At 52.4% G+C, this 13,138-nt stretch overlaps 1 protein-coding gene across 1 annotated transcript in view; it reads right to left on the reverse strand.

The window, feature by feature from the left end:
• Nucleotides 1–11,737, reverse strand: part of AK8 (adenylate kinase 8) — a 564,615-nt gene extending 552,878 nt beyond the window's left edge. Inside the window, exon 1 of the mRNA XM_069609314.1 lies at nt 11,510–11,737. Coding sequence (XP_069465415.1) covers nt 11,510–11,725 — 216 coding nt within the window. The 5' untranslated portion in view covers nt 11,726–11,737. The remainder of the gene's footprint in view (nt 1–11,509) is intronic.
• Between the last annotated feature and the right edge of the window lie 1,401 nt (nt 11,738–13,138).

Below are 13,138 nucleotides of genomic sequence, written 5' to 3' on the forward strand. Positions count from 1 at the left end.
GGAGCTGTGAGGGTGAAAGCAGGAGCATGCTCGGCTGGTGACACTGATCCAGACATAACCATGGAGCTGTGAGGGTGAAAAAAGGAGCATGCTTGGCTGGTGAGACTGGTCCAGACATATCCATGGAGCTCTGTGAGGGTGAAAGCAGGAGCTTGCTCGGCTGGTAACACTGATCCGAACATATCCATGGAGCTGTGGGTGAAAGCAGGAGCATGCTCGGCTGGTGACACTGATCCAGACATATCCATGGAGCTGTGTGGGTGAAAGCAGGAGCTTGCTCGGCTGGTAACACTGATCCGAACATATTCATGGAGCTGTGAGGGTGAAAGCAGGGGCTTGCTCGGCTGGTAACACTGATCCGAACATATCCATGGAGCTGTGTGGGTGAAAGCAGGAGCATGCTCGGCTGGTGACACTGATCCAGACATATCCATGGAGCTGTGTGGGTGAAAGCAGGAGCTTGCTCGGCTGGTAACACTGATCTGAACATATCCATGGAGCTGTGTGGGTGAAAGCAGGAGCATGCTCGGCTGGTGACACTGATCCAGACATATCCATGGAGCTGTGTGGGTGAAAGCAGGAGCTTGCTCGGCTGGTGACACTGATCCAGACATATCTTGCCTACCTACAGTTACAAGCCCATGTTGAAAAATATAACATCTTGGGTACCCGTCAATCGGGCTACAGGGCTCGTCACGGGACAGAGACAGCAATGCTAGATCTTAAATCCACCTTAGCTAGCATAGCTGATAATAATCAAGCTGCTCTGCTCATGTCATTAGACCTCTCCGGCAGCCTTTGACCTAGTTGATCACAGCTTACTGGTGGTCAAGGCTCAGAGAGGTCGCCAACTGCTCCGTAATTGCATCCAGATGGATTGCTTCCTTTCTGGGTCCCAGAATGGTGAGGGTCTGTGTTGGCGATAATCAATCTTCTCCAATATCTCAGACATGCAGAGTTCCTCAGGGCTCCTGTCTATCGCCTCTGCTTTTCAATCTCTATATCCGCCCCCTTCTTGACCTCTTAAACAAATTAGGAGTGCAATACACGAACTACGCTGATGATACTCAGGTGGTCATACAGCTGAGTGGCTCCTATAGCAGCAATACAGTAACCATCAATAAAATGTACAAAGCCATACAAGACTGTATGGCCTGCAATTCTCTTGCCCTGAACGACAAAAAAACTGAACTCCTCATCGTGGCATCCAAAAACACTCGGGCAAAACGCGACTCCAAATATGCTAGTTTCCATATTGCCAACAATACCATTCTTGTCCAGAAGAAAGTCAAGACCCTGGGCGTCGTTCTTGCCGAAGAACTCTCTATGAAGTCCCATGTCTCCAGCATTAAATCTAGCTGTGGTCTCATAAATAAAAGAATAGGCTTTATTCGACCATTCATTTCGGAAGAAAACTGTGCCCTTCTGTCCACTGCATTGATCAATTCAAGATTGGATTATTGCAACAGCCTTCTAGCGGGCACCACAGCCTCCAACATCCAATCACTACAAGTGGCTCAGAATAATGCTGTGCGTAATATTTTCAATCAGTCCCATCGTACACACATCTCCACTTTCAGGAAAAAACTTCACTGGCTTCCCGTTAAACATCGGATAACGCACAAGATACTGACCACGACCCACAAATGCCTCAGCCTCGGTAGCCCTACTTACTTGTCAGCCCGTGTTAGCATTAAACCCAACACGAGGAACCTTCATGCATCCTCTGCCACTATTCTCAAGCACCCAAAATACAGGACAGCCAAATTTGGAGGTACCACTCTTGATGCTCAAGGTCCACTTCTATGGAACAAACTTCCAGCCCAGATGTGGCAGATTCAGGACTACACTGTATTCAAACGTGCTGTAAAACCCACTTCTTCAATCTGGAATAACTCTTTGACCCTTCTTCTTTCTTTGCCATGTGTGTCTGTTTGTTCGTCCAGTTTTATGTGCGCCCTGAGGCCTGCGGGCATGTTGGCGCATTACAAGAATTAAAATAAATAAATAAATAAAATATCCATGGAGCTGTGAGGGTGAAAGCAGGAGCATGCTCGGCTGGTGACACTGATCCAGTGATATCCATGGAGCTGTGTGGGTGAAAGTAGGAGCATGCTCTGTAGGTAACACTGATCCAAACAGTGGCACAGCGAGTAGAGCACTCGCTTTGACATCGGTGCAGAGTCTGCTAAAGCAGGTTCGAATCCCAGCGGGGCCAAACTCAGCCTTTCATCCTTCAGAGGTTGATAAATGAGCACTGCACACTGTGGGTAATAATAAGCAGCGCTCAGATACCTGAGGGTTTGTAGCGCTATATAAATGCCACATTATTATTATTATTATTATTATTATTATTATTATTATCCATGGAGCTGTGTGGGTGAAAGCAGGAGCTTGCTCGGCTGGTGACACTGATCCAGGCATATCCATGGAGCTGTGAGGGTGAAAGCAGGAGCTTGCTCGGCTGGTGACACTGATCCAGGCATATCCATGGAGTTGTGTGGGTGAAAGCAGGAGCATGCTCGGCTGGTGAGACTGGTCCAGACATATCCATGGAGCTCTGTGAGGGTGAAAGCAGGAGCTTGCTCGGCTGGTAACACTGATCCGAACATATCCATGGAGCTGTGGGTGAAAGCAGGAGCATGCTCGGCTGGTGACACTGATCCAGACATAACCATGGAGCTGTGAGGGTGAAAGCAGGAGCATGCTCGGCTGGTGAGACTGGTCCAGACATATCCATGGAGCTCTGTGAGGGTGAAAGCAGGAGCTTGCTCGGCTGGTAACACTGATCCAGGCATATCCATGGAGCTGTGTGGGTGAAAGCAGGAGCTTGCTCGGCTGGTGACACTGATCCAGGCATATCCATGGAGCTGTGAGGGTGAAAGCAGGAGCTTGCTCGGCTGGTGACACTGATCCAGGCATATCCATGGAGCTGTGAGGGTGAAAGCAGGAGCTTGCTCGGCTGGTGACACTGATCCAGGCATATCCATGGAGTTGTGAGGGTGAAAGCAGGAGCTTGCTCGGCTGGTGACACTGATCCAGGCATATCCATGGAGTTGTGTGGGTGAAAGCAGCCGCGCAGTCTCTCCCATGTGTCAGTTTCCTATTTTTTGTTGGGAGGACTCTTACTCCCTGTGTGTCTGTGTTTGGAGTATTTGCCTATGTTTTACTGAGCAAAAGTGGCTGATGCGCCGCTTATCTGTCGGGCAGGTCGTGGGCCTCTTTTACACGCCTGTTTTTACCACTGATCTTTTTGTTGGCAATGATTCAGGACACTGAGTTTAGTAGGACTTGTAACTGCGTATATGTGTAGTTGTGAGCCGGGCATTGCAGTAATCAAGCCATCCCCTAAACTTGCGTGGCCAATGGTGGCCCTCTGAACCTCGCACAGGAAGGGTCCCCTCTGGTGCAGGAACGTCAGGTGACTGCTTGCTGAGCTAATGATGACATTTGCCTGAGAAGTCCTAAAGTAAGCAGAGGATAAAATGACTCCCACTGACTTGGCCTGATTTGGGGGCAATGGCGACATCTGAACTAGAAACCTAAGCGTGGGCTTGCTCTGCCCTCCCCCGGGCTAGTTCCACAGCAAGCGGCAGGAGTACATGATGAGACGCACATAGGTATGATATGTTATGATATGGCATTTATAAAGCGCCTATACACAAGCGTTTCAAGGTGCATCCAGACAAGTATTGATACCGTCAATGAGATTCTGAAAGCTCAAGAGACGACCCATTGGGTTTGCGGGGATCCTAAGGATGGTCTGAGTACCACCTGCATAGAAGGACGCCCCCTCCTCAAGCAGGAGATCACCAGCGGCTTAGACCAGCCAGCGCCTTGTGGCGCCCCGCAGAGCATGGTTGACACAAAGGACTCGTGAAGATCTGCCGCTGTGAAAGGATCTGCTCTGTTTCACCACCACGCGTGAAATGCAGACCACTTGCACGGAGGGAGATCCTCACCTCACGACCCGGTTCCATCATTGGTCCCAACACTGCCAAGGAGGGCAATCACTCATACTAAAGGAGGCCTGGTGACTCCACTCACATCCAAGGGTCCAGCCAACCCCATGCAGGAAAAGGGTGGGCCAAGGAGGGGAATCACTCAGACTGAAGGAGGCGCGGTGACGCCATCCACGCCCAAGGGTCCAGCCAACCCCATGCAGGAAAAGGATGGGCCAAGGAGGGGAATCACTCATACTGAAGGAGGCCCAGTGACTCCACCCACACCCAAGGTTCCAGCCAACCCATGCAGGAAAAGGATAAGCCAAGGAGGGGAATCACTCATACAGAAGGAGGCCCAGTGACTCTACTCACGCCTAAGGGTCGTGCCAACCCCGTGCAGGAAAAGGATGGGCCAAAGAGGGGAATCACTCATACTGAAGGAGGCCCAGTGACTCCACTCACATCCAAGGGTCCAGCCAACCCCATGCAAGAAAAGGATGGGCCAAGGAGGGAAACCACTCATACTGAAGGAGGCCCAGTGACTCCACCCACACCCAAGGTTCCAGCCAACCCATGCAGGAAAAGGATAAGCCAAGGAGGAGAATTACTCATACAGAAGGAGGCCGGGTGACTCTACTCACGCCTAAGGGTCGTGCCAACCCCGTGCAGGAAAAGGGGAACCAATCATACTGAAGGAGGCCCAGTGACTCCACTCACATCCAAGGGTCCAGCCAACCCCATGCAGGAAAAGGATGGGCCAAGGAGGGAAACCACTCACACTGAAGGAGACCCAGTGACTCCACCCACACCCAAGGTTCCAGCCAACCCATGCAGGAAAAGGATAAGCCAAGGAGGGGAATCACTCATACAGAAGGTGGCCGGGTGACTCTACTCACGCCTAAGGGTCGTGCCAACCCCGTGCAGGAAAAGGGTGGGCCAAGGAGGGGAACCAATCATACTGAAGGAGGCCTGGTGACTCTACTCACGCCTAAGGGTCGTGCCAACCCCGTGCAGGAAAAGGGTGGGCCAAGGAGGGGAATCACTCATACTGCAGGAGGCCTAGTGACTCCATCCACGTCCAAGGGTCCAGCCAACCCCAAGCAGGAAAAGGATGGGCCAAGGAGAGGAATCACTCATACTGAATGAGGCCCAGTGACTCTACCCATGCCCAAGGGCCCAGCCAACCCCATGCAAGAAAAGGATGGGCCAAGCAGGGGCATCACTCATACTGAAGGAGGCTCAGTGACTCCATCCACGCCCAATGGTCCAGCCAACCCCATGCAGGAAAATGATGGGCCAAGGAGGGGAATCACTCATACTGAAGGAGGCCCGGTGACCCCATCCAGGCCCAAGGGTCCAGCCAACCCCATGCAGGAAAAGGATGGGCCAAGGAGGGGAATCACTCATACTGAAGGAGGCCCGGTGACTCCATCCACGCCCAAGGGCCCAGCCAACCCCATGCAGGAAAAGGATGGGCCAAGGAGGGGATTCACTCATACTGAAGGAGGCCCGGTGACTCCATCCACGCCCAAGGGCCCAGCCAACCCCATGCAGGAAAAGGATGGGCCAAGGAGGGGAATCACTCATACTGAAGGAGGCCCGGTGACTCCATCCACGCCCAAGGGCCCAGCCAACCCCATGCAGGAAAAGGATGGGCCAAGGAGGGGATTCACTCATACTGAAGGAGGCCCGGTGACTCCATCCACGCCCAAGGGCCCAGCCAACCCCATGCAGGAAAAGGATGGGCCAAGGAGGGAAACCACTCACACTGAAGGAGGCCCAGTGACTCCACCCACACCCAAGGTTCCAGCCAACCCATGCAGGAAAAGGATAAGCCAAGGAGGGGAATCACTCATACAGAAGGTGGCCGGGTGACTCTACTCACGCCTAAGGGTCGTGCCAACCCCGTGCAGGAAAAGGGTGGGCCAAGGAGGGGAACCAATCATACTGAAGGAGGCCTAGTGACTCCATCCACGTCCAAGGGTCCAGCCAACCCCAAGCAGGAAAAGGATGGGCCAAGGAGAGGAATCACTCATACTGAATGAGGCCCAGTGACTCTACCCATGCCCAAGGGTCCAGCCAACCCCATGCAAGAAAAGGATGGGCCAAGCAGGGGCATCACTCATACTGAAGGAGGCTCAGTGACTCCATCCACGCCCAAGGGTCCAGCCAACCCCATGCAGGAAAATGATGGGCCAAGGAGGGGAATCACTCATACTGAAGGAGGCCCGGTGACCCCATCCATGCCCAAGGGTCCAGCCAACCCCATGCAGGAAAAGGATGGGCCAAGGAGGGGAATCACTCATACTGAAGGAGGCCCGGTGACTCCATCCACGCCCAAGGGCCCAGCCAACCCCATGCAGGAAAAGGATGGGCCAAGGAGGGGATTCACTCATACTGAAGGAGGCCCGGTGACTCCATCCACGCCCAAGGGCCCAGCCAACCCCATGCAGGAAAAGGATGGGCCAAGGAGGGGAATCACTCATACTGAAGGAGGCCCGGTGACTCCATCCACGCCCAAGGGCCCAGCCAACCCCATGCAGGAAAAGGATGGGCCAAGGAGGGGATTCACTCATACTGAAGGAGGCCCGGTGACTCCATCCACGCCCAAGGGCCCAGCCAACCCCATGCAGGAAAAGGATGGGCCAAGGAGGGAAACCACTCACACTGAAGGAGGCCCAGTGACTCCACCCACACCCAAGGTTCCAGCCAACCCATGCAGGAAAAGGATAAGCCAAGGAGGGGAATCACTCATACAGAAGGTGGCCGGGTGACTCTACTCACGCCTAAGGGTCGTGCCAACCCCGTGCAGGAAAAGGGTGGGCCAAGGAGGGGAACCAATCATACTGAAGGAGGCCTAGTGACTCCATCCACGTCCAAGGGTCCAGCCAACCCCAAGCAGGAAAAGGATGGGCCAAGGAGAGGAATCACTCATACTGAATGAGGCCCAGTGACTCTACCCATGCCCAAGGGTCCAGCCAACCCCATGCAAGAAAAGGATGGGCCAAGCAGGGGCATCACTCATACGGAAGGAGGCTCAGTGACTCCATCCACGCCCAAGGGTCCAGCCAACCCCATGCAGGAAAAGGATGGGCCAAGGAGGGGAATCACTCATACTGAAGGAGGCCCGGTGACCCCATCCATGCCCAAGGTTCCAGCCAACCCCATGCAGGAAAAGGATGGGCCAAGGAGGGGAATCACTCATACTGAAGGAGGCCCGGTGACTCCATCCACACCCAAGGGCCGAGCCAACCCCATGCAGGAAAAGGATGGGCCAAGGAGGGGATTCACTCATACTAAAGGAGGCCCGGTGACTCCATCCACGCCCAAGGGCCCAGCCAACCCCATGCAGTAAAAGGATGGGCCAAGGAGGGGAATCACTCATACTAAAGGAGGCCCGGTGACTCCATCCACGCCCAAGGGCCCAGCCAACCCCATGCAGGAAAAGGATGGACCAAGGAGGGGATTCACTCATACTGAAGACAGAGAGAGCGAGAGAGAACAAAACAAAAAATAAATAAAACAAACGGGCCTTTTTGTGAGCTTATCTAACCTGCCACGGTACCCGCACGCCGACATTTCAGGGCGACTGTGTAACTGGCATTACAATTTTCTGAGGGCAATGTCAAACTGTCATGGTTATTTTCTGTGGGGACTGGGAAACGGCCATGGTGATTTTCTGTGGGGACTGGGAAACGGCCATGGTTATTTTGAGGAGTTCGGGTTATGTGAAAATGACATGGATATGGTTTTGGAGAAAAGTGGTTATTTTCTGGGGTAGTGTGAAACTGACAGGGGAAGGTTTCTGGGAGCAATGTTTACCTGTTATAGTGCGTGTGTGGAAGAGTTGTGAACGAGGAATGAGAGTTACTTGTCAATGTGACAACTGACTTACGAAAGTGCTGTAGGAAATTCCTAGGGGGCCATATGAAAGTGGAGTGGGAATTTTTGGGGCAATAAAGTGGAGTGGACATTTTCTGGGGGCAATGTGAAACTGTCATGGCATTTTATCCTGGAGCTGCATGAAACTAGCATGATCATTTTCTGTGGTAAACTTGTATGCTGTCATTTTCTAGGGGTAATGTGAACCTGCCATGGTGCTTTTTGGGAATACTGTTAACCTAACATTGGAATTTTCTCATAGCACGCATGTGGCCATTTTCTGGGGGAAATTGTTCAAAGGAAAGCTATGGTAAAGAATATTCTCCAAAAGAACACACATTTAGGGTTCCAACTCCTACATGGAAGTACGGGCTGGTCAGGCAGACGATGTCACGCTCTGTGATCTGCCCAGGAAATAGTCCTTTTCATTGTCCCTCGGCGGGTATTCCCCAGCTTAGAGTCGCCATATTTAGCGTAGTGGCTGTGGCTGGTGCTGGTGTTTCTGGACGAACACTGCCGCTGTGTGGACAAATCATGGTAAAACAGCTTCCTTTCAACCCAGATCTTTAGTTGTAAGTCAGAGGACTGGACATGATTATTCCTTGTTGGTGGAGTCCTCCTAGAGAAGAAAGTAAGAGGTCTGCCCACTGTGGTCTCCTGGCTCGGCGCAGATGAGAAATGAGGGGCAGGTCAAAGTTCTGACTAAGCCATTGCCAGTTTAAAAAAGAAATCACTGAGAACATGGTTGTTTAACCAATACTGACTGACTAGGCCCTCCCACCTTCATCTACCCAAGACAGATTAACCTTAATAACTAAATGACTATCCTGGAACCATGCAGAAGCCTAGTTGGAAGTACTTTGTTAAATTTGCAACTACACTGTTCCTAGAGTCATCTGCCATACTGTTTATTCTAATTGTTGTATTTTAACATTGTACAAGAAATTTGACAAGCTGTCTGTAACCTCGCAGTAATACCTAAGGGTCTGGGCGTGTAACAAATTAAATAAATAAATAAAATAATAAATTAAGGGCACCCAGCGAGTGTACGGAATATTAGGTGGGGAGGCATGTTATGATTAAATTCATCAAGCAACTGCATTTTATACATTCAGAACTGTCGTGCATGAGAAAGTCACCCAGCCCTTTTTTTCTTAGAATTCTGGGACTTGTAGTTTTCCTAAATCGCCCTTGTAAAAATCTGTTGTTTATATGATTAAATACAAGTAAATAAAAAAAAAAAAAAAAAAAAATCGATAAATGGAGGAAAACTGCAAGTGTCAGCATTTAAAAGGGAATACATAGAGAACTTGATGACTTTACACATGGTAAGGGGATACCCGAGAGCTCTGTAAACTAGGCCCCCATCTCTGTGTTCATAAGGAACGGAGGCATTTGTGTGGCAGTCTTGGAGTTTGGGCAAGAATACCCCTGCCCCTTCCCCCTTCCCCCTTGGCTCATACACTCCCCATAGACTTCCAATGTTCCGGTCTCCCCTTCCTCGAAACACAGACACTCTCAGGGCTTTCCTGTCCTCCTCGGGCCTCGTGAACAAGTGCCCCTCTCGGGTACCTCTCATCCTCAGGTCACAGCATCAGGCCCCCCGAGGTACCAGCCGCCTTCAGTTCTCCCTCCCCCGCAGGTATCTTCTCCATTCCCAGTTCCCTTTCACTCCCTGATGCCTTTCACTCTCAGGTCTCCCCTAGCCTCTCCCATCCCCAGTGGTTATCTCAGGTCTCACTATCCTCAGGGCTCCCATGCCCAGGTCTCCCCCGAGGCCTCAGTCACCCCGGGGTGTCTCCCTTCTACTCTCGTCTCCCTGGCCTCTCGGTCAGTGGTGGAAGTTCAAGAAAGGAACTAGTGGTACTCTACTGCATCCAAAAAGGAGGGCGTGAGGTGGTGGGGGGGAGAAAATATCTTGCAGGATGCTGTGGGGGGGGGGGGTATGGTTGTCAAGTAGTGCGGGAAGGGGGGGGTTGTCACACACTTTGGCTCACGTTGTTGAATTTCAAGGTCTACAGTAATAATGTCTCAGAGTGTAGCCACATGACAGCATGTAAATCCTTACAGCAACATGTTAAGCCAAAGGAATATCATTGTGGCTTTAATTTACACATCCCGAATGGTAAACTACAAGTCCCAGAATGCAAGATAATGCCAACCTGAAAAATCTAGGTAACCCCAGGGTACTTTCAGTGATTTAAGACTTGTAATAAAATAAGCTGCACAATAAACAAAGACAGATATGGAGCTACTTTGACACAAACTTCCAGTTCGTTGTTATTCATGATTTTGAGAACATTTAATTAGTGACATAAAGAACTTTGTTTTCATGTCAAGTTAATAGTCATTAAAGGTACAAACAGATCTTTAAATGGGCGCTTCCTGTTGCCCACTTTAACGATCACAGAGTTGCCAGGCACCTGGTGCTTTGCAAGCTCTTTGAGTTGCAAATGTTCCATCATGCATGTGGAAGGCTCTGCCAGTGATAAAAGAAATGTGTTTGCATCCTGGGCGCCTCATGCAATCTGTGTGTGTCTGCCTTGTTGTGACTTGGGAAACTGGCAGTGCTTGAATGTCCAGCCTAAGCAAGTATTGGAGCCATGTTCCCTAGTGGCCTGCCCCTCCCTACAAACGCTATCACCACGCCCCCTCGCACGCACAATACAAACTCCCAAGCACATGCCCCTGCTGTTTAAGGGATCGTTCAGTGTACTACATTGAAAGTGCAAGTTTCAACTTCTGCCTACACTTTTATTTTAAAACGGAACCATTGCAGAGCTGTTTCTTTTTAAATTAAAAAGTATAGACATGGTAAAACTTAATTTAAAAAAAAGTAGATGAGCACTGCTCCTGCCCACCTCGACCACTGTTCTAGAACAGCCTCAGGAGCAGGGGCGTTGCTAGGGGGGGGGGCTAAGGGGGCTGTAGCCCCTGATCTTCTGGTTGTAGCCCGGGATAGAATCTCAGGAGCTACAGCCAAAAGACTAGCTAGCCCCCAGTCCCAACAGTTCCAACATCACCATAGCCCCGGGTCTTTTCCAGACCTAGCAACTCCCCTGCTCAGGAGATCCAGGAGCTGTTTCTTGAGCCTTTGAACTAAAGGGACGCTCTGTAAAAAGCTTACGAACTAGTGGTACTGCGTCCCAGTGATTTATACTGGACTTCCATCTCTGCTCTGGGTATCCTCTGCGGTCTCCCACAACCACCCTGGGGTCTCTTCTTCATCCTCAGGTCTCCCCCACATCTCTCTCACTCTCTGGTGTCTTCTTCCCGCAGACCTCCCTCGCCCACAGGTCTCCCTTAATATGTCCAGACACACCCCGGGTTTCCTCTCCGTTCCCATTCATTATCCGACCCCCCCAAAGCAACGGCCTTGCAACTGTGGGACTGAACCCCCTAAGGGGGGTTGGGGTGGGGGGCGGCAGTGGGTGCTCGATTGACTTTTAAGAGAAAATAGAGTCATCTAGCACATTAGGGAGGGGGATTTTCACTTAAGAGGGAGAAAGCATGCATACGTTTGGAAACCACTGCCTTGGGGTGTCGCTATCAGCCCCCACTGCCCCCTCTCTCACCTTGACGTCTCCCCTCCGGTATCATCTCACCCCCTCCCACGGTCTCACCCGCAAGCGTCTCCCTGACATGCCAGGTCACCCAGGTACCCCCCCCCCCCTTCCCGGCACCTGTATGATGTTGAACACCCGGTGCTTCTCCGCATACACCCCCAGCTCCGGGGACACCCGCAGGGGCCGGGCGCAGGCGTCCATGGGGGCGGTTGGCAGCGACGCTGAAGGGGTGCAAACAGCGGGGAGGGTCGTGGCAGAACCTCCTGTGCACACACACAGCTGCGTGCCGCCCTTAGCAACGGCCGTCTCCAAGGACTCTCCGCACGTCATCATCGAGCGACCAGTGAGTGGATCCACAACTAGCGAGAGAGACCCGGGCAGAGTCAGAGTGTCCCCTGGGGCCCCAGCCTGGACCCACTTCAGACTGTCGCCCAGATCCTGTCGGCTTCAGCCCCAGCCCAGATCCACCCTACTTCATCCCCAGTCAGAGTCACTCTAGCCCAGATCCACCCCACTTCATCCCCAGTCAGAGTCACTCTAGCCCAGATCCAATCCTCTTCAGACCCTAGCCCAGATCTTTCCCACTTCGGCCTCTAGCTCTAGACTCTAGCCCAAATCCACCCTACGTCAACCCATGTCAGACCCACCCTAGCCCAGCTCCTCTCCACCTCAGCCCAGTTCAGCCCCCAGCGCAGTCTTTAGCCAAGATCTCCTCACTACAAACACCAGCCCAGATCCACCCTACGTCAGCCCCAGTCAGACCCTAGCCCAGACCTTCCCCACGTAGTCCAGACTCTACCCAGATCCTCACTTCAACCCAAGTCCAGCCTCTAGCCCAGATCCACCCTACTTCATTCCCAGTCAGAGTAACTCTAGCCCAGATCCAATCCACTTCAGACCCTAGCTCAGATCTGCCCCGCTTAGTCCAGCCTCTAGCCCAAACTAGCCCCAGTCAGACACAGCCTAGCCCAGATCTTCCCCACTTCGACCTCTAGCCCAGATCCACCCCACTCTAGCCCCAGTCAGACACACCCTAGCCCAGGTCCTTACCACTTTGGCCTCTAGCCCAGATACAGCCCACTCTAGCCCCAGTCAGACACACCTGAGCCCAGATCTTCCCCACTTCGACCTCTAGCCCAGGTCCTTACCACTTCAGCCCCAGTCAGACCCTAGCTCAGACTTTCCCCACTTAGTCCAGCCTCTAGCCCAGACCCAGCCCAATCTAGCCCCAGTCATACACACCCTAGCCAGATCTCCCCCACTTTGGCCTCTAGCCCAGATCTACCACACTCTAGCCCCAGGCAGACACACCCTAGTCCAGGTCCTTACCACTTTGGCCTGCACTCAGATCCAGCCCACTCTAGCCCCAGTCAGACACACCCTAGCCCAGATCTTCCCTACTTCGACCTCTAGCCCAGGTCCTTACCACTTCTGCCCCAGTCAGACCCTAGCTCAGACCTTCCCCACTTAGTCCAGCCTCTAGCCTAGACCCAGCCCAATCTAGCCCCAGTCATACACACCCTAGCACAGATCTTCCCCACTTCGGCCTCTAGCCCAGATCCACCCCACTCTAGCCCCAGTCAGACACACCCTAGCCCAGTCCTTTACCACGATGGCCTCTAGCCCAGATCCAGCCCAATCTAGCCCCAGGCAGACACACCCTAGCCCAGGTCCTTACCACTTTGGCCTCTAGCCCAGATCCAGCACAATCTAGCCCCAGTCAGACACACCCTAGCCCAGATCTTC

This window comes from Ambystoma mexicanum, chromosome 8 (genome assembly GCF_040938575.1).
Source record: "Ambystoma mexicanum isolate Mex_15411 chromosome 8, UKY_AmexF1_1, whole genome shotgun sequence".
Classification (NCBI taxonomy): domain Eukaryota; kingdom Metazoa; phylum Chordata; class Amphibia; order Caudata; family Ambystomatidae; genus Ambystoma; species Ambystoma mexicanum.